The 20730-nt window shown below is 38.4% G+C and overlaps 1 protein-coding gene across 7 annotated transcripts in view; it reads left to right on the forward strand.

Annotated features, from left to right (window-relative positions):
* The window catches only part of knl1 (kinetochore scaffold 1), a 128052-nt gene that overhangs the window by 96558 nt on the left and 10764 nt on the right, over positions 1-20730 (forward strand). For 3 of the 7 annotated variants that reach the window (XM_072569309.1, XM_072569311.1, XM_072569315.1), the window contains 5 exons: positions 347-415; positions 3330-3457; positions 4936-5054; positions 5946-6068; positions 12581-16336. In XM_072569309.1, coding sequence (XP_072425410.1) covers positions 347-415; positions 3330-3457; positions 4936-5054; positions 5946-6068; positions 12581-12719 — 578 coding nt within the window. In that variant the 3' untranslated portion in view covers positions 12720-16336. Of the gene's footprint in view, positions 1-346; positions 416-3329; positions 3458-4935; positions 5055-5945; positions 6069-12580; positions 16337-20730 lie in introns of those variants that run through there. The other 4 variants (XM_072569312.1, XM_072569313.1, XM_072569310.1 and 1 more) reach the window with 2 other exon arrangements.

Below are 20730 nucleotides of genomic sequence, written 5' to 3' on the forward strand. Positions count from 1 at the left end.
GAGTTCTTTCACTCAGAGGGTTGTTTACTCTACAGAGTTCTCCCCATGAAGAACTGTGGAGACTGGATCATTCCATATATTGAGGCTAAGCTAGGAAAGATTTCAATCTAGAGGGAGCACAGGGTTATGAGGAGTTGAGATGTAAAGTGGAGTTCAGGCCACAGTCCATGCATGATCGAATTGAATGGCGATAGCTCAATGAGCTGAGTGGCTTTCTCATACTGTTATTTATTTCAGTAATGGTTTCGGTGGGTTATTTAATAAGAATTAACTATTGGTTAAGTAACTACTGCTTTCAGGCCTGTTGACACTCAGCTAATTTATTGATGTTTCTTTTTATACATAGTGGTTGATCTTTCTCCTGGTGCAAAGTGTAAGAGAATCCTAGATATTAATCTTGTATCTGCTTTGGATGGTAAGTTAAAGTGTTCTAAGGGTGAACCTCAAATGAATTTCCCACTAATATTTTGCTTTAAATATTTCCTATAAATTGACCGATCTAAGAATAAATTTAAATTGGTTCCCATGTCTCCAATTAAAGGAATAACAAGTTTAATTGTCATAAACAATTAGTTGTCATAAATAATTGGTCTGACCAGCCTAGATTGCCTTCAGACAAAGGACTGATGGTTACTTAAAGCACAAGAAGGTGATTGGCTAGAATGTAATGTGATTTGTGAATTGGAATTCTGTCATTAGTCTTGAAGTATCGTCACTGAATCTCCCATCGACTAGAAATGAAATGGGACTAGCCATATAAATAATATGGCTTCAAGAGCATGTCAGAAACTAGGAATCCTATAGCAAATATCTTTCCTGAGTGCCCAGAATCTGTCCTTCATCTACAAGGCATTTGTTAGGAGTGGACAAAGTTACAAATCACACCACACCAGTTTATAGTCCAATATGTTTATTTGGAAGCACTAGCTTTTGAAGCGCTGCTTCTTCATCAGGTGGTTGATGAAGAAGCAGCACTTTGAAAGCTAATGCTTCCAGATAAACCTGTTGGACTATAACTTCGTGTTGTGTGATTTTTAACTTTGTCCACCTCAATCCAAAACCAGCTCCTCTAAATCTAAATTAGGAGTGTGATGGAATATTCCTCACTTGCATGGTTGACTGCAGCTGCAACAGCAAATAAAATGTGTCACCATTCAGGATAAAGTAACCGTGTGATTGGCACCACATCCGCACGGATTCATTCTTCTACCACTAAAGCTCAATAGCAGCAGTGTGCCATCTACAAGATGCACTGCAGAAATTCACTATGACTCCTTAGATAGCGCCTTCTAAACACATGACCATTACCATCAAGAAGGACAAGCGCAGTAAATACATGGGATCGTCACCACCTGCAAAATCCCCTCACCACCCAGACTTGGATTTCTAACCCAACTCCTGTAGGATCACTCAGATTCTGGACCTCCATCCCAAATGGCATTATGGGTCTACCTACACACCATTATGGATTACAGTGGTTCAAGAAAGCATTTTCCCGCCACCACCTCACTGGTAACTCGGAATGGATAATAAATGCTAGCCCAGTCAGTGTACCTGTATCCTCTGAATGAATTTTTCTAAAAAAAAAGTTCTACTTAAATTGGATCTTTGGTTTTAGAACACTACTGAAGTGATTTATATGAGATGTATTTTTGATGCATTGACAGATTTTTGCAAATAAGAAAGGTGGTTGAGGGATGACATGATGGTTTCAAGGATGATAAAGGGATTGTTAGAGTCAATATGGAAAGTGTATCCACTTGTGGGGAAAGACAAAAACTAGGAGCCATGAATACATAGTAATCACTAACTCAGAAGAAACTGTCTACCAGAGTGACATAAGGTGAAACTCATTATGACAAGATGTAGTTGAAAAGATTAGCACAATGGAGTTGAGATGAGAAAAACACGTGACAGAAACAAATAGTAGCTTATACTGATAAGGATAGACCAGGAGGAACATAAACATCATGTCAACTTGTTGCTGGTTCAGGATTGTATATTTGATGGAATTAAAACTTGAGAACAGATAAATATTGAAGTTCAAAGAGCAATCTGCCATCCATGGATTTGTCCTGAAGTTGGTAATCTACCAAATCTAATACAAATTTATGGAGTAGCATCTGTTCTAAAATTCCTTTAAATTATTACCAAAATTAACTTTGTGGTAGAAGGTGGAGGGTCATGGTAGAAGGCTGTTTATGTGACTCAAGCCTGGTGTCCAGTGGCATACCACAAGGATCCGTGCTGGGTCCCTTTATTGTTCATGATAAATGTGAATGACATTGATAAAAATTTTGTTGGGGAGACAATATTGCTGATGACACATAACCTGGGTGGTTAATAGTGAGGAAGAATGTCTTCGTTTACAGGAAGATGTAAATAGGTTGGTTAAAAAGGCAGATCAATGGTAGATGCAATTTTCACCTGAAAAGAGAGGTGGCGCACTTTGGAAGAAATAACAAAACATGTGAGTACTATGGTAGGAGCAACAGTGAGATCTCGGGGTGCTTGTCCACTGATCCCCAAAGGTGGCAAAACAGATTAATAGGGTGGTTAAGAAGGCATGTGGAACATTTGTCTTGGCATTGATTTTATAAGGGCAGGGAAGATACGTTTGAACTGTAAAAAATTTGGTAAGGCCAAAACTTGAGTGCTGTGTAGAGTTTTGAATTTAATTGCATTGGTTGGGGTGCAGAGGAAATTCTCCAGAACATTGCCTGGGTTGGAGCATTTTAGCTATGAAGAAAGGCTGGATAGGCTTGTATTGTTTTCTTTAGAGCGGGGAAGATTGAAAGGTGACCTGTTTGAGAGTGTGGATAGGAAGGGTTGAAGGGTCACAAAGGAGGGGGGCATAATTTTAAGGTGACAGGCAAGTGGATTAGAGGAGATGTGAAAAAATTAATTTTCTCACCAGAAGGTGGCAGAATGCTCCGCCAAGGAGGGCAATAGAAGTCAGAAGCCTCACAGCCTTTTTTAGAAAAAAAGGGTGAATAAGCACATGAAGTGCTGTTATGTTCAAGGCTACAGGCCACGTGTTGGCAGGTGGAGTTAGTGTTATAGATTGGTGCAGATGCAATGTCCTGAAAGGCCTGTCCTGTGCTGTATGACCCTGACTATGATCCTATGATTAAACATTTAAATTCTGCTTTGTAATGGTAACAACTGTTATCTGTACCTTTCTGAAAGGAAATAAGCTAGTAAGTTAATTCAGTTCTCATTCTATTGATCTTGGTGTTAAAGCTAAATACTATTTCTTGTCGATCCTACATTGAAAGAGTTCCATCAGTTTAACATACTGAATTGCTATTCAAAAACACAAAATTTAGTTTTGTCCTATTTTTCAGAGGATGAGGCTCCACTGCATTCAAAGCTTGTTCATGAGTTAATTATGACCTACTGGAAGAGTCAAGACAGTTGGCAAGATGTATACACAAATGAATTGCAGCTCCCCATGGTATGAATCTGGCTAGATCATTACTTTCAATCTTGCAGTCAACCCTAACTTCAGACATTTGTCTTTATTTTTTCCATTCCACTATTTCACGATTTCATTTTCCTGACTTTGTATTTTAATAACAAACTGTTAAATTTCTAAATATGTTTGAATAAAAAAGTTACTGTTGAGAAATATTAACTGTTTGTCTCCCCATGAAATTCTGCCAGCATTTTGTGTTTTTAATTTCAGGTTTCCAGCATTCAAAAAGTTTTCTTTGATAGCTTATTAGCTCCTTTTGGCACTACCGTTAATATTGCTTTGTTTTTTCGGCAGCAGGAAGCTGTGGAATTCTGAAAGCAATCTGTTAGTTGTAATTGTCAAAGGATCGTCATTTGACATAAACTGAACCCGTCATAATGTATCTCTAAGTCAAATAAATAATTTTTCTTTAATTAGATGGAGAAACAAAATGGAGAAATGCAACCAAGTGGATAGCATTTTTAGGGAGTTGACAGGCATGTTAGGATAATTACTTTCTCCTAATTATTTTATGAACAAACATTGTTCAAATTAAAAGATGAGATTTTTCAGTTTAATTTCCCAATTAATCATCAATTTTGTTTTGAACTGTAATTTACGTGTCAAGTCTTATTTGTTGTTATTTTTAAAAATCCAGGGAGTTGGCAGAAGAAAAACTCTGGGGCATTGTACTTAAAAAAAAAAACCTTGACCAGCAGTACACAATCACAATTAGGTGCAGAAGGAGACTATTTGGCCCATGGGCTTACACTTATTCTGTTACATACTGCTCATCTCCTGCCTGTTGCCCCCATCTCTATACTGTAAATCATATGTATATCAAATATTCATTATGTCCTCTTGAATGCCTCAATTGAACCTCTGTCCACCACATTTCCAGGCATTGCACTCCATACCCTAACTACTAGCTGTGATTTTTTTTCATGTCACCCTATTTCTTTTGCCTATCACTTGAAATCTATGTCCTCTTATTGTTCCTTTCACAAATGGGAATTGTTTCCTCCTATCTACTCTGCCTAACCCCATATGATTTTTAAAGCTTAAATGAAATCCCCTCTTAACCGCCTTCTCGCCAAGGGGAATAGTCCGAATTTCCCCATCTATCCACGGAACTGAAATTTCTCATTCTGGAAGCATTCTTGTAAATCGCTTCTATACTTTTATACTCAGGTGCTTATATACTCAGGTCTCTTTTACGCATGCATCCCTTTGGAATTACTCCCTCTTCCCCTACCCTGTTTTGCATTGTCTTCTGTGAGGGTTGTCTGAATCACAGTTTAACACCTCAAACTGGGTGTAAACTATAATTTACAAAGTGACTGTTGGATTACCAGATCACAGTCCAAAGCTTCTGACTTCTTCCAGCCTGTAAGGGATGATGTATTTTTGAAGATTGAAAGGCTTCCATATTCCTTTCTGACTTTAGTAACATTTTGACTCTCTCTTTGCTTCTCTAGCTCTTGCTTGACGTTTCATTAGTGGTGAGTCGATGTCGGTTGCTTGGTGATGAGCTGGAATATTTGATGAACTGGGGATCAAAATTTGACATTCTGAAGACAGAGGTTCAAAACATGGAGTAAGTGTAGTATATCAAACAGTTTGTAATTACACAGTCAGAAGTGGGTATGTAAGAGATCAGATTTTGAAGCTTCACCTGCTCTTTCCAAAGTGAACAGGGTTTGCACTTACACCTGCCATTCAAGAACTTAATATGATTACTTTGCATGTACAGTCTTTGACTTTCTTTGTGGAGCAGGGTCAAATTGTGTTGTGACTTGCGCACCATAAGTTTATAAACTCTCACCCCCATAACTGACTACAAAGAGCAAAAACAATATATAAAAGATAAATAATAGGTAGGAGATGCATTTGAAAACTTGATGGGCAACTGACAACAAAAGCCTAAAATGTCCATTCTTGTATGTCTTGTATATAGGTAAAATTGCCAAAGGCCCATTGGACTGCTCTATCATTAGAGAGAACCAACTAGTAATGGTTTAACCTTTGAGTCACCACACCTAAGGTGAGAGGCAAGGTTGAGAAAGCAAAACCTTCATGGTAATCTCAGCCGGTGCAGAATTGAGCCTGCTCTGTTGGTTTAACTCTGCATCACAAAACAGCTGTGCAGCCAAGCTGCATAACATTACCTAGCCTTGCCCCTGTATCAGCTTATCTGCTGAAACCTATACTTATGTCTTTTACTTCAATTCCAATGTGCCTAATACTTATGTAGCTTTCAAACTCGTTTTCTTAGTGCCCTGCAAATCATCTTGGGATGTTCATTGCACTAGTGAGGTGATTATAAATTAAAATTTGTTATGAACTTTGTTTTCCATTTGCTTCCCTAAGTACACCCTGGCATCTGAGTTTACTGTTAATGAGTTAGTCACAATGCTATGTAAAAATTTAAATACATGTTTTCTTTGGTTGACTGCTCTCTCTATATGACCATTGTTTTTCTTTGCAGTGTGAAGTGTCTTTTCTCAAGTTATGATGCACTATCGAAATTTGAACTTACATTTCATATCAAGCCAGGTTATCCATGGCACCATGCACAGTTCACATTTAACTCATGGTTTGGAAACATCAGGTGAGTATGCTTGGAAATTTCTAATTTCTAAATTTCTAATTTTGTATGCCTTCAAACCTCTCAGGGTGGTAATACAGTTCTTGTAGGAAAGTTGCATGTACTTTCCACAGGATTGGAGAAATAATCATCAGTGGTGTTGATGCACCGAGCTTGAAACATTCTTCATTCATCTTTGTATGTTATACAGTTTATAGATACAGACATCTAGACAACAATACGATGACAAGTTTGGTAATGCAAGACAAAAAGCTTCAACAGCATCTCTTTCAGCAATACATGACGAGTTCTGATGTAAATTTTGACTGTTTATTTAGAGTCATAGAGATGACAGCACAAAAGCAGACCCTTCAGTCTAACTTGTCCATGCCGACCAGATATCCTACCTAATCTCATCCCATTTGCCAGCACTTGGCCCATATCCCTCTAAACTCTTCCTATTCAAATACCCATCCAGATAGTTGGGTTCTGCCCACACTTAACATTAATAGATGTACGTTTTCATGCTGGGGTAAATTCCAACAGGGCACTGACTTTTATTCATTCACCCTTGCATACTCATTCCACTCTGCAATGAATGGCTCTGAGGGAACTGATGGAGATCCACTCACTGACTACAGACTAAGAACCAAATCTGGACTGTAGCTGTATAAAGTTATGGCATTCTCTGGGTTGCAATTCATAGTCATTATCAAGTAACAAACATTATTTGTAGGCTGTATGAAGATAGAGAGCTTTGTTGCTGAATACAGTTCTAATCAGATCAAGTAACATCAGAATGTTACTTCAAAATAATGCTTAGAAATGGGAATCTTGACTGATTCATCTTGGGTACTTTTAAACATTTTACAGTAGCCCTGCTACATACTGGTGATGGAATTTGAATTCAACTAATACATTAATCTGGAAGTTCAAGCTATTCTCTGCAATTCTGACCATAAGACTATCAACGATTTGTCACAAAAATCTGATTCCCTAATGTTCTGTAGAGAGGCAAATCTGCCATCAATCCCTGGTCTGGTCATTGGATGACTCCAGGGGAGCAACAATGAGGTTTATTTTTAAGTGGCCTTGCAAGGTGTTCAGTTCAAGGTCAATCAGGGATAGGCAACAAAATGCTCACATTTGTTAGTGAAAACTACATCCATAGAAAGAGTAAAGAAAACATTAGTTAAACAAAGAAATTTAGTGTAGTATTTGATTAAAATAAGGCATGTTTAAAGTTGCTGACTAGCTAACGCAAAATAATTCCAGAAATATTTGGGAATTGACTGTATTGAGAGGAAGGAATTTTAATTCATGGTGAAGGAAAACTAGTGGCAAAGTCTAATGGCAGACAAAGAATGTGTCTAGAAGATTGTGGATCATTGGTTGTGAGCTTGAAAAATTTCCTAGATGTGAGAATGGTTGCACTGGATTGGAAGGTAACAAAATTAAAACAATTATTTGAGAAATGAAGAAAAGAAAAATGGTACTACCTACCAGTTAACCTGACATCAGTGGACCAGAAAAATAGGGAAGTTGTAACAGGACACTTTTTAAAAAAAATAAATAACTTGATTAATGCACAATCATAATGTCTTGGGAAATTGTTTGCTTATTCTGAGAGATTTTTGAGGATGTAACTAGCAGGGCAGTGAGGTTATTCGTTGATAATTCCCCTGAAATAGATGTGTTGCATTTAAGGACATGTAAAGGAAGTAGCAACAGAGATGGTGATTACATTGGTATTAATCTTCCAATAATCCATGGAGTCTGGCAGTCTTCTAATCCTCTGGAACTTTTCCAATGTGACACCCTTATTCAAAAAGGCAAGAGGCAAAAAAGTGATAAGATAACTTAAATCTATATTGATTCTATAATAAATGGAAGAGCACTAAAAATGCATGCTTTTACCAAACAGAGTCAGCAAAGCTTCATGAAAGGGAAATCATGCCAGGCAATTTTATTAGAATTATTTTAAGGAGGTAACAGGATGGATAACCAATGGTTGTCATGTGTTTGGATTTCCAAAAGGTGGTTTCTAAGGTACTACATATCAGGCTGCTTAATAAGAACCCATGATGTTGGGGTAGCCATGATTTATTTACAATCTATATATAAATGGCTTGGATGAGAAACTATTACCAAGTTTGTGGATGACACAAAACAGGTGGAAAGGCAAGTCATGACAATGACAGTCTGTAGAGGGATATGGACTGATTGTGAGTGAGCAAAAACTTGGCAGTTGGAATATACTGTGGGAAAAGGTTATGTATTTTAGCAAGAAAAATAGATGAACTGAATGTTTAAATGAAGAGCAACATAACATGTAGAAGCAGAATAGGACAGTTTGGAGTGTGCTGTATCATTTTAAATGAGATCATGGGGGCAGCATGGTGACTTAGTAGTTAGCACTGTTGCCCTCACAGCGCCAGAAACCAGAATTCAATTCCAGTCTTGGATGACACTCTTTGTGGAATTTGCACATTCTCCCCATGTTTGCATGGGCTTCTGCTGGGTGGTTTCTCCCACAGTCCAAAGATGTGCAGCTTAGGTGGATTGGCTATGCTAAATTGTCCTATAGTATCTAGGAATGTGCAGGCTGGGTGGGTTAGCCATGGTAAATGTGGGTTACAGGAATAGCGTGGGGAATTGGGCCTGGGTGGGGTACTGTTTGGAGGGTTAGTGTCAACTTGATGGCTCAATATCTCAGCCTTTATACATCATGATAAAGCCTAAATATTCCTCTGTGATAAATCAATTAATTATACACTGATCAATTTAAAAAAATTCCTTATCTTAAATTGGTGACTCCTTACTCTGAGGTTATGCCTTCTGGTCTTAGTTTACCCTTGTCGGAGACTATCGCTTTGCATCCACCTGGTCAAATACCCTCAAAATATGTTCTGTATTTCAATAACATCTCTCATTACTCTAAACTCTTAAGAAGTCTAAACCCAACCTACTAAAATATCTTGAGAGCTAATGCGTGTTTTGTTACATGATAAGGGCATGCACTCCTATGGATCTGGGAGAAACAAAGAACTTAGCCAGGAATATGTCAGTTGTAACTATCTTCAAAATGGGAGATATTGTGTGCTATAAAAGCTTTTGAGGTATTTCTCTTCTGGACTAAAACTTCTTCACTCGCATTTGCCTCATAAAATTGTTCTGCAACTGCCTTGTGTGAACTGAAATAAGACACAATCACACTCCAGACCAGTGTTCGACAAGGCTGTTTCATAACCCCGTACTATTTACAATCAAATGTAAAACACAGAACTATGGATGCTGGCGATCTGAAACATACAAAAATAGAAATTGCTGTTAAACTCAGCAGATCTGGCAGCATCTGTGGCAAGAGATGGGCCTAATTGCCTTGAGTTTAGAAGAAAAAGAGGTATTCTCATTGAAGCATATAAGATTCTACTGGTCTGGAGCTTCAGAGGTAAGTTTCAAATTCTTAAAGGGTTTTAGAGAGTAAATACAGGAAGTACTTTTCCCTAGATTGAGTGAGGGTCAAGAACCAGGAGTTGTAGGCATTGTCAAACCATTTAGCACAGAGATGAGGAAAACCTCTTCACTCAGAGGATAATGAATCTTTGGAATTCTCTACTCAAGACTGTGATGGTTCATTGACGACACCACCATAGTGGGATGGATATTAACAATAACGAGTCAAAATGTAGAAGGGAGCTAGAGGACTTGGTGACATGGTGCAAGGAGAGCAACCTCAACATTGACAAAACCAAAGAACTGATCATTGACTTCAGAAAGAAAGGAGGAGAATACGCCTCCATCTACATCAAGGGAACTAAGGTTGAGAGAATGGAGAGTATCAGGTTCCTTGGAGTGATGATAATCGACAACCTGTCCTGGACTTCCTATGTTGATGTGACAGCCAAGAAGGCACAACAAGGCCTCCTCTTTCTTGGGCATCTCAGGAAACTTGGCATGTCCATAAGGATCCTCACCGATTTCTACAGATGCACAATTGAAAGCATACTGTCTGGATGTGTAACAGCCTGGTATGGCATCTGCGCTGCTCAGGACTGTAAGAAACTTCAGAAGTGGTGTGCACAGCCCAGACAATCACGGAATGCAACCTCCTTCCATGGACTCAACCTACACCGCTTGCTGTCACTGAATGGCTGCCAACATTATCAAAGACCCACCACCCCCCGGTAACGAAATCTGACAACCTCTTTCGTCAGGCGAAGATGCAAGCCTGAACACACACGCCAGCAGATTCAGGAACAGTTTCTTCCCAGCCATTATTAAACTAACTGAATGGACTCTCTAGGCTCAATGCTGATCTTACTAATGTTGATCTCTCCTAGTGCACCACCTGTGCAATGTAACCTGAATGCCCTCTCTCTACATCTTCTTGATCTGTGCAATCTTGCTTACTTTGATTTGCCTGTACTGCTCGTAAAGCTTTTAACTAAGCTTCAGTACATGTGACAATAAATAAATTAATCAACCAAAGCTCAATCATTGAGTTTGTTTAAGAGAAACTGATAGGCTTTTAGATACAAGGTAAAAACGATGACTGCAGATGCTGAAAACCAAATACTGGATTAGTGGTGCTGAAAGAGCACAGCAGTTCAGGCAGCATCCAACGAGCAGTGAAATCGACGTTTCGGGCAAAAGCCCTTCAGATACGACTCATTATAATGAGATTGACGTCATGGGAAAATGAAATTGAGGAAGGCATGACTGAGAATGGCAGAGCAAGCTTGAGAATCTAAATGGTGAGGCTGTTTTCCCTGGCTCAAGTCTAGAACAAGGAAGCATAATTCAGTAGAAGGTTGTCAATTATTAATGGTAAGTCCTTGGGAGTGTTGCTGAACAAAGTCACCTTGGAGTGCAGGTTTATAGCTCCTTGAAGGTCAAGTCACAGGTAGATAGTGAAGAAGGTCATAGAGATGTACAGCATGGAAACAGACCCTTCGGTCTAACCTGTCCATGCTGACCAGATATCCCAACCCAATCTAGTTTCACCTGCCAGCACCCGGCCCACATCCCTCCAAACCCTTCCTATTCATATACCCATCCAAATGCCTTTTAAATGTTGCAATTGTACCAGCCTCCACCACTTCCTCTGGCAGCTCATTCCATATACGTATCACTCTCTGCGTGAAGAAGTTGCCCCTTAGGTCTCTTTTATATCTTTCCCCTCTCACCCTAAACCTATGCCCTCTAGTTCTGGACTCCCCAACCCCAGGGAAAAGACTTTGCCTATTTATCCTCTCCATGCCCCTCATAATTTTGTAAACCTCTATAAGGTCACCCCTCAGCCTCCGATGCTCCAGGGAAAACAGCCCCAGCCTGTTCAGCCTTTCCCTGTAGCTCAGATCTTCCAACCCTGACAACATCCTTGTAAATCTTTTCTGAACCCTTTCAAGTTTCCTTTCCTTTGTTGGTCTGAATATTAAGTACAGGAGTTGGGAGGTCATGTTGAGGCTGTACAATACATGAGTTAGGCCACTGTTTGAATATTGTGTGCAATTCTGGTCTCCTTCCTATTGGAAAGATGTTGTGAAATTTGAAAGGGTTCAGAAAAGATTTACAAGGATGTTGCCAGGGTGGAGGATTTGAGCTATAGGGAGAGTTTGAATAGGCTGGGGCTGTTTTCCCTGGAGGCTGAGGGGTGACCTTGTAGAGGTTTATAAAATCATGAGAGGCATGGATAGGATAAATAGACAAAGTCTTTCCCTGGGGTGGGGGAGTCCAGAACTAGAGGGCATAGGTTTATGGTGAGAGGGGAAAGATATAAAAGGGGCAACTTTTTCACTCAGAGGGTGATAAGTGTATGCCAGAGAAAGTGGTGGAGGCTAGTACAATTGCAACGTTTAAAAGGCATCTGGATGGGTATATGAATAGGAAGGGTTTGGAGGCATATGGGCCAGGTGCTGAATTGGACTAGATTATGTTGGGATATCTGGTCGGCATGGACGAGTTGGACCAAAGGGTCTGTTTCCGTGTTGTACATGACTCTATTGAAAGACTTTAGATCAGACTGTTTCACACAAAAAGATTGTAGGTGCTCAATTGTTGAATATATTTGTCTGAGGTTGCTTAGAATTTTGGGCTGTAAGGGAATCAAAGTTAATGGGAATTGGCAGGAAGGGTAAGTAGAATGGAGGTCAAAGATCAGCCACTATCTTGAACAGTGAATCTGTGTAGTCCGTTCCATCTATTCTTTTCTTCCCAAGTCTAAACTTTTAAAGGTATAATATTCATTGATTAAAAATCACAATTATTTCATTAAAGAAAAAATAACCTGACATTTATATACTATCAGCATGTGCTAAAGTGCATAACAAGTACTTTTAAAATGTAGTCATTATTACAATGTTGGAAACCTAGCTGCAAAAGTATGCACATCAATCTCCTATGTGATGATGACTAAGTCAACTGTTTTAAGTAATTAAAGTAGTTTTATTAAATAAGAACTCTATTTTGTTGCTGAGTACTAACAATAATAGTTAACTTATTTCATACTGCTAATATTTTGCTTTAAATTATAGTGGTGAACATATCAATGAAGTCTTCCTGACAGTAAAACCAGGACCCAAGTACCTGACCAAGATTGTGAAGAGTCTCTACTTGACATTGCTCGTCAAACCAGGAGCTAATAGATTCCGGTTACAGCATTCATCTCCATAACTATGATAGAAAGTGTGTGCATTCAGCCATCCTTCCCAATCAAATCTGGAGAGACACCAATCGGTCCTGTCTGTATAGTGGAACTTTTGATGAGCTTTGTACAGGAACTATTGAAGAGATGCATGGAGCCTATTTAAATTTCAGCATGACAATTTAAAGTGGCCATGGGCAACATAATATCTCCCTGAAGAGTTGGCCATTTTGTCCTGAAAAACTAAGGATGGCTTCACTGACATGTAATATAATAACTGCTTTTCTGGGTTAGGTGTTAATTATAGTGGGTATTTTTTTTCTTGCTACTCTGGTATAAGTGATACTTATAATTTTATTTAGACATATTGATATAAAGTAGATGGTGTCAGTACAGAGTACAAGGAGACTTGCTTTGTAACACAACATCCAGAATGAGTGATAATTGCTCCATTTTCTAGAATTAATTCTTTCACCAAGAATACCACAAATATATACTTTTGCTCTGCCATTAAGAGTGTGAAGTATTGGTGCCATAATTTCTGTATCTTGTATTGTAATTAAAAATTTGTATGTCAGCTACTGATCCTGATACTTGAACTTTCAAATTCACCAGGTAGCACAATCCATGTAATGTGGTAGACATTGAGAGAAGTAACTACTTAGACTGTACATTAGTGTTGCAGTGATGAATATTGCAAGCACATTGGCAGTAATCCCTTCTTCAAATATTATACCAATTTGAATCTGCAGTGTCTCTATTAATATGTCATCTGAAGTTGCCATACAGCACAGTACTGAAGTGTTTGCAGTTATTACTTTTGCATGTCCTTGAATGACATTTGAACAAGTGACTTTTTGACTTCGGGATGAGTATGCTGCCCAAACGAACCAAACTAACAATGACATAATATTATGAAACTTTCAACAAAATGGTGACCAAATCAATATTTCAGGAGAGAATTTGAATCATGTCATTGGTTCCATGTTATAAGCCTCTTGCTAACTTTTTGATCTGTTGTTTTTCCTTTAATAGTTTACATATCTGTCTTTTCATTGGTAGCTTTCTGTTGTGATTTGCGACTCATTCTTGGCTTAAATGTCATTTATGACAAATTTTGAATGGGAAGATTGTGCGCTAAATGCGGACTGTTTTTGATAATCCATGATTTTTGTCAGAAAAAAAAACTGACAGGCCTGGGCTCTCTTCTCTGTAATAAAAGCTTTGAGGAGTGACCTAATAAAAAAATCTTCAAAATTCTGAAAGGGTCCGCTAGGATGGATATGGAGAAAATGATTTTTCTCCTTCCTATTTTGTCAATCCAAAATAAGGGATCATGATTCCTAATTAAGTTGTCATAATTATTATCATTTTATTCAGAGATATGCACAAATCACTAACATGTCGGGTGTTTGGGGTGAAGACTGTAAGAGGCATTTAAAAAGAAGCTAGGTAGGTACTCAAGGCAAGAGAAACAGCATGCTTGTAGAGGTGAAACACTGGCACAGGCTTGTGGGGCTGAATAGTTTATCTGTGCTGTACATATATAAATACGAATGATAACAGTTGATGCTATCTATCTTCCTGCATTTCTAATTCTTCAATACACAACTAGCTATTTTATAAATTAGTTGAATTTTTAGTTGCTAACAATCTCCTCTTCAAAGTTGATTAAATCTAATCAGTATTTCTGCTGGTACTCCCTGGGGTTCTGTCACAAGCTAGTAATGTCAATTTATTGTCTTTATTTTAATTCCATTTATATATGTGGCTTTGTAAAGAGAAAGAAAGCTTGATCAGCATCCTGGTAACCATGCGTTTTTTGAAGGGAAACTTACACTCCGTACTGTGGCACATTTTGAGCTATTCCAAAGTGCTTCATATGCAATGAATTATGTCTGATGTGAAATCACTGTTGTTAAGTAGCAGCCAAATGCAGCAACCAAGTTGAATTCTGCCAAGTCTCAAACAGAAAATAAGATAAAACTTTGTGTAGTTTTCCTAATCTACCACACCCAACTTTACCCTCATGCTTTTGTTGTTTCCATTGTTTAGATTTAAATTTCAAATTGAACTGCATCAAACTTAATGTAAAATTCTACCATATTGTGGTCATTCTTCCCATAAGATTGTTTTACAATAGGATTATTAACTTTTTTCTAGTTGCATTATACTACATCCAAAATAGCCTATTCTCTAGTTAGCTCAACATGCTACTCTGAGAAATCACCCTGTATACATCACATAAATTTGTCCTCTACAACATTTGAGCTAATTGGTTTACCGAGCCTATGTTTTCAGTTAAGATCCCCTGTTCAAAGTATTACCCTTGTTATAGATGGTGGGAATAAATGGCTCTTTTTCTGTTTGCAGACAATGACCTCCAGGATTTACCTATTCACAATTTATATAAATGACTTGGATGGGGAAACAAGTACATTACCAAATTTGCGAATGACACAAAATTAAGTGTGATTGTGTGTTGTGAGGAAGATGCAAGAAGGATTTGGAGGCTCTAGAGAAGTTTGGTTCACATGTCATTATGAAAACCGGGAGAGACCGTACAGATTATCCTAAATTAAGAAGTGTGGATCTACAAAGAAATTAGGGTGACTTGTACATCTATTAATGAAAGTCAATGGGCAGATGCAGCAAGCAATTAAGAAAGTAAATGGTATATTGGCCTTCATTGCAAGAGGAATTGAGTTGAGTTATAGGCATGTCCTACTGGAGTTATGCAGGGCCTTAATGTGATTGCATCTGGAGAACTGAGTGCAATTTCCCTATAAGTTTTGGTCTCCCTGTCTCAGAGAGGATATATTTGCCATAGAGTAAGCATAATGAAGTGCTCTTTTATGAAAAGTGATTGGTTCGAAATTCACTAAAGTTTAGAAGAATGAGACAGGATCTGATTGAAATATTTATTTTTTAAAAAAAACTAACCAGGCCAAATAGATTAGAATAGGAAGGATATTTCCCTTGTGCAGTGAGTCAAGGATACAAGGTTGGTCATTTAGGAAACATTTCACTGAGGGTGGTCAATTTGTGAAATTTGCTCCTGCAAAGTTGTGGGAGTCAGGTCAAGAGACTGATTTATTTTTTGGATGTTAAGGATATTTTAAAGGGGAGAGAAAGTGGGAGCATGGCATTGAGGTAGAAGATCAGCCATGATTGTATTGAATGGTGGAGAAGGCTCTAACGGCCAATTGGCATACAACTGCTTCTAGTTTTCATGCGCCTGTATCTTCTTTATGCAGCGAACAGGGAAAGAAGTTTCATGTGGGAGTAGTTTGTCAGCCCTTTAACAGTAGCAATCCTGTAGGACTGGTATTAATCAAGAAATAATGAGACCCCCTAAAAATGGAGTTGCAATGATTGAGAGATTTTAATGTAATCAAATTGGTAAAAGCAGCCTTATGAATAGATGTAGAGTTTGTTCAGACTTGTTTCTTCAAACAGTACATTCTAGAACCAATTAGTATAGCATATGTTAGGCTAAGTCCCACAAAGAGTTAACTGATGGAGGGGAGGAAATGGCTACACGCATGACTACAGAGGCTGAGAAAGTAGCATGGACAGAGCTAGTGTAAGGGAATGTTCTTGCAACTGTAAATACATTATAATAAAGTTATTGTTTTTAAACTAACAGTCTATAAGAATTATTGAAAGTACTGTATTCCAACATCATAGTAAGCGGTGAACTCTATTGGAGAGTTTCCAGAAAATATTGGGCTTTAAATGACTGACGCATAGCCAAACTGCTACAAGAGATTTGCTTGATTTAGTGCTGCATTGGGACAAGCAATAAAGCCAGACTGTAAGCTGGTCTCTTATCTTTTTTTTGTATGCAATGGGTAACTGTGCAGATACCATTTCAGTTGCTGTGGTTATCAACTATGGTAAAGCCACATATTGACAAGTTAATGATGCACTGGAAGCATAATTTAATGTTGACAAGAACACTTACATGGAATACACTTTCATTATTCGCTCACGGGATTTGAACTTCGCTGGCTGGCCAGCATTTATTGTCTGCCCCGACTGTCCCTTGAGGAGGTGGCGGTGAGCTGTCTTCTTGAACTGCTATGGTCCAGGTGCTATAGGTTGGTGCATAATGCCTTTAGGGAGAGAATTCCAGGATTTTTACCCAGTGACATATTTTCATGTCAGAACAGTAAGTGGAATGGAAGGGAACTTGCAGATGGTGGTATCCCCATTCATTGGCTGCTCCTAGTTGGAAATAGTTGTGGGTTTGGAAAGTACTGTTGAGAAAATTTGGTGAATTTCTGCAGTGCATCTTGTCGATCGCAGCAGTATATATTGCTGAATATTGGTGGTTGAGTGAATTATGGTACCAATCAAGTGGGGAGTATTCTTCATATTCCTGACTTGTCTTGTAGATGGTGGACAGGCCTGGGGGAGTCAGGAGATGAGTTACTCACCACAGTGTTTGTAGCCTCTGACCCCCTCTTGCAGTCACTGTTTGTGGTGAGCCCAGTTGAGTTTTTGGTCAGAATTTATCCCCAGGATGTTAATCGGGGGTTCAGTCTTGGTAACACTATTGAATGTCAAGGGTGGTTAGATTGTCTCTTATTGGCGATTGTCATTACCTGGCATTTGTGTGGTGCAAATGTTACTTGCCACTTATCAGCCCAAGCTTGGATATTGTTGGGATCTTTTTGCATTTGAATATGCTTCAGTATCTGAGGATTTGTGAATGGTGCTGAAGATTGTGCAATCATCAGTTAACATATCCATTCATAACCTTATGATGGAGTGAAGATTATTAATGAAGCAACTGGAGATGTTTGGGCCTTGGTCACTGAGGGATTCCTGAGATGACTGACTTCCAACAATCGCCTTCCTTACATGCCAGGTATTAACTGCTATTTCTACACATCCTACCATCTTCAATGACTTATGTAAATGATTACCCATGTCTCTTTGTTCTTGCAACCTGTTTGTAATTGTGGCCTTCATATTATAAATTCTTCTTTTCAAAATGTAGCACCTCACACTTCTCCATCTTGAAGCTTATCGCTCACTTCTCAAATTTATCAATGTCACTTTATATTCTTTTTCCCTGTCAATTTCCAATGCTTCCAAGTTTCATAGATTTGTGAGGTTTTACTACTACTCCTGAACTTTCCAAATGCTAATTTTTTTTTAAAGTGCCTGGAAAGGCTGGGGAATATGTATATTACATGTTTAAGGAGCTGGTGAGACCAAAATCTTGATTTCCCCTAGTAGTTGAATCCTGAAACTACAGCTTAACCTTGACATAGTAAAGTTGAATACAGTAGATGTTGCTTTTTGATACGTGGTTGGAGTTGAGTTGATGCTCTTTAGAGGATGAGTGCAGAATCAACGGGCCAAATAGCCTCTTTTCACATTGTAGGGATTTTATGATTCTATAAAGTTAAAAAAGTCAAGGTAAAGATAACAGCACTTGCAAGCTTTTAAGGGCATCCAGAAACCAAAGCATATCAATGATCCTGGTCCTGTTTAAAAGGGTTGTTTTTTTTTCCTCTTGTTGTCTTTGGCAATAGGTCTCAACTTTGGAAAGATCTCATTAGATTTTACTGAGTCAGCAACCCTACAGCCCAGCAAACTGTGAATCCAAAGAAGTTGCTGATCTTAGCCCAGTGGGCCTTTTCATCTCTTTGTGACCACTGCCCAGCAGCAAGCTTGGGCACATGGGAACAGGAGGAGACCATTCAATCCTTTAAGCCTGTCCCACCATTCAATGAAATCATGGCTGACCTGTGGCCAAACTCAATAGATCTGCATTTGGGCAAAATCCCTTAATACTTTTGTTTAAAAAAAAGTATCTCTCTGATTTAAAATTAACGATTGATCTAGCATCCACTGCCATTTGTGGAAGAGTTCCAAATACCTAGGATCCTTTGTGTAGAAGTGCTTCCTAACATCTCTCTTGAACGTCTGGCCCTAACTCTGCCGATTAGTTCCAGAATCCCAAGTCAATATTAATAGTTTATCTTTATCTCTGTCTTTTCCTGTTATCTTTATGACTTTGATAAGATCGTTTAGTCATCTAAATTCTAAAGAGAACAGGCTTAATTTGTATAAAAACCCTTAAAGTCTAGATTTCATTCTTGTTAAACAATATTGTGCTCCCTCCAAGGCCAATATATTCTTCCTAAACTATGGTACCCAGATCTGATCACAGTGCCCCAAGGTAGGTCGAACTAGGTTTTGTATAATTTCTGCATTCTTGTAACATAAGAATATAAAAGATCGGAGCAAGAGTATGCAATTCGTTCCCTCATACTTGCTCCACCATTCAATATGACCACGGCTGATCATTGAATTTAATACCATAATTTTCATTCCACTACTACAGTACTTGATCCCTTTAGCCATAGGTGGTTTATCTCCTACCTCCTTCATAATGCATAGTGTTTGGCCTCAAATACTTCTTCTGGTAGTGAATTCCACAGCCTCCACACTCTTGGGGTGAATACATTTCTCCTCAACTCAGTACTAAAATGTTTTCCCCATGATCCCTGGTTCTGGACTCCCCTAATTGTTGTACTCCAGTCCTCTAGATATAAAGGCCAGCATTCCATTAGTGCTCTTGATTATTTTCTGCACCTGTTTGTGACACATTAAAGATTTTAAAGGTGCCACAGAAGTCATGAAACTAGAAATCTATTTTGCAGATATTTGAGTCAGTGGCAGGTAAGGGGTCAAAGATGGTACAAGTGATTATAAATTTGGCCCTGATAGACTTTGAAATAATTGGCTTCCATCTCTTTTTCAGCACTGTAGGATCATTTGCCTTAGTCTCCCAAAAGATTTGTAAAGGTATTTAATTTCGCCCTGGTAAGTTGTGCTTTGATTGCTGCATCAATACTTACCATTTTTTTTATTCTCCTCAGATCCCTAAAATAAAATAATTGCCTCCCTTTAGAAGTCACAGGTGTTTATATTTGAGGGAATAAAACACAAACTTGGAAATATGCTCTTTTAATATTCTAAAGAGATAATTTGTGCGGGGGGCGGGAGGGAGTTTGATGGGCTGAGATAGAAGAGATGGCATCAGACTGTAAATGGAGGAGTTTTTGTAGCTCATGTCTTGCCTCAATCATGTCTTAACTGCAGGGTTTGGGAGACCGTAATGGCTGTGACTGGAGGAGTGTTGGAAATGAAACTACATGAGCCATACCCAAAGTGTAAAACTATTTACTTCAATCACCAAAGTAGTCATTTGTTTCTCTTTATTACTGCTATCTGGAACAAAACAGACTTTTACCAGATTTCTTCATTAAACTCAAAAATAATTTCTTAATATTAAGCTTATTCTAGTAGCAAAATAGGTTATTAAAATACTGTGTAGGATTGAACTCTAGCCCCTTTACTCCTACCACACACAATCATATTCAAATAGGACAAAATTATATAGCTTTGCAGAGTATTATAACTTTGAAAATAATAGGGGAAAAACCCCAAGTGGATCAAAAGTCTAAACTAGGTGGGTGCAATGGACTGACATCTCATTGTTCCTTTGGTTTCTGTCAATGAGATCAAGTTACTGCGAGAAACTGAAGTGATTGCATATCTTCAGTCTAGATAAAAGATCCTGATTGGAGTATATATTAGACCAAATTCCATAAAGAAGAGTTTGAGAAAAGTCTTTACCTGAAAGTTAATTGTTTTTTTTAAAAAACAATCAAATTGACTGACAGACCAGTGTTTTAGTTGGCTTTGTGTCAAGGATTTTTTCCTTACTGACAGAATGAGCAGAGTGTTCCCTTTTTTCCAGCTTCCTTTCAAATGCCTATTTTTAGGAAATAGAGTTTGCTATGTCCAGCTTGGCGGTCCTTTCCAACTGACTTAAAAAGTTCACTAAAAGCCACGTGCATTCAGAGTGTTGTTTGGTAACTGGCAGAACAGGGTACCCCACCTCTAAAATCCAGTTTGTTTGCTTTCTGGCCTGTAAAAATGCTGAACAATCTCCTATCTCTGTCTCAAAAGTTTTTTTCTTCCAAAGTCATTTTGCATGTTTGTAAATAGCAG

Source organism: Chiloscyllium punctatum, chromosome 4, assembly GCF_047496795.1.
Source record: "Chiloscyllium punctatum isolate Juve2018m chromosome 4, sChiPun1.3, whole genome shotgun sequence".
NCBI classification, from domain to species: domain Eukaryota; kingdom Metazoa; phylum Chordata; class Chondrichthyes; order Orectolobiformes; family Hemiscylliidae; genus Chiloscyllium; species Chiloscyllium punctatum.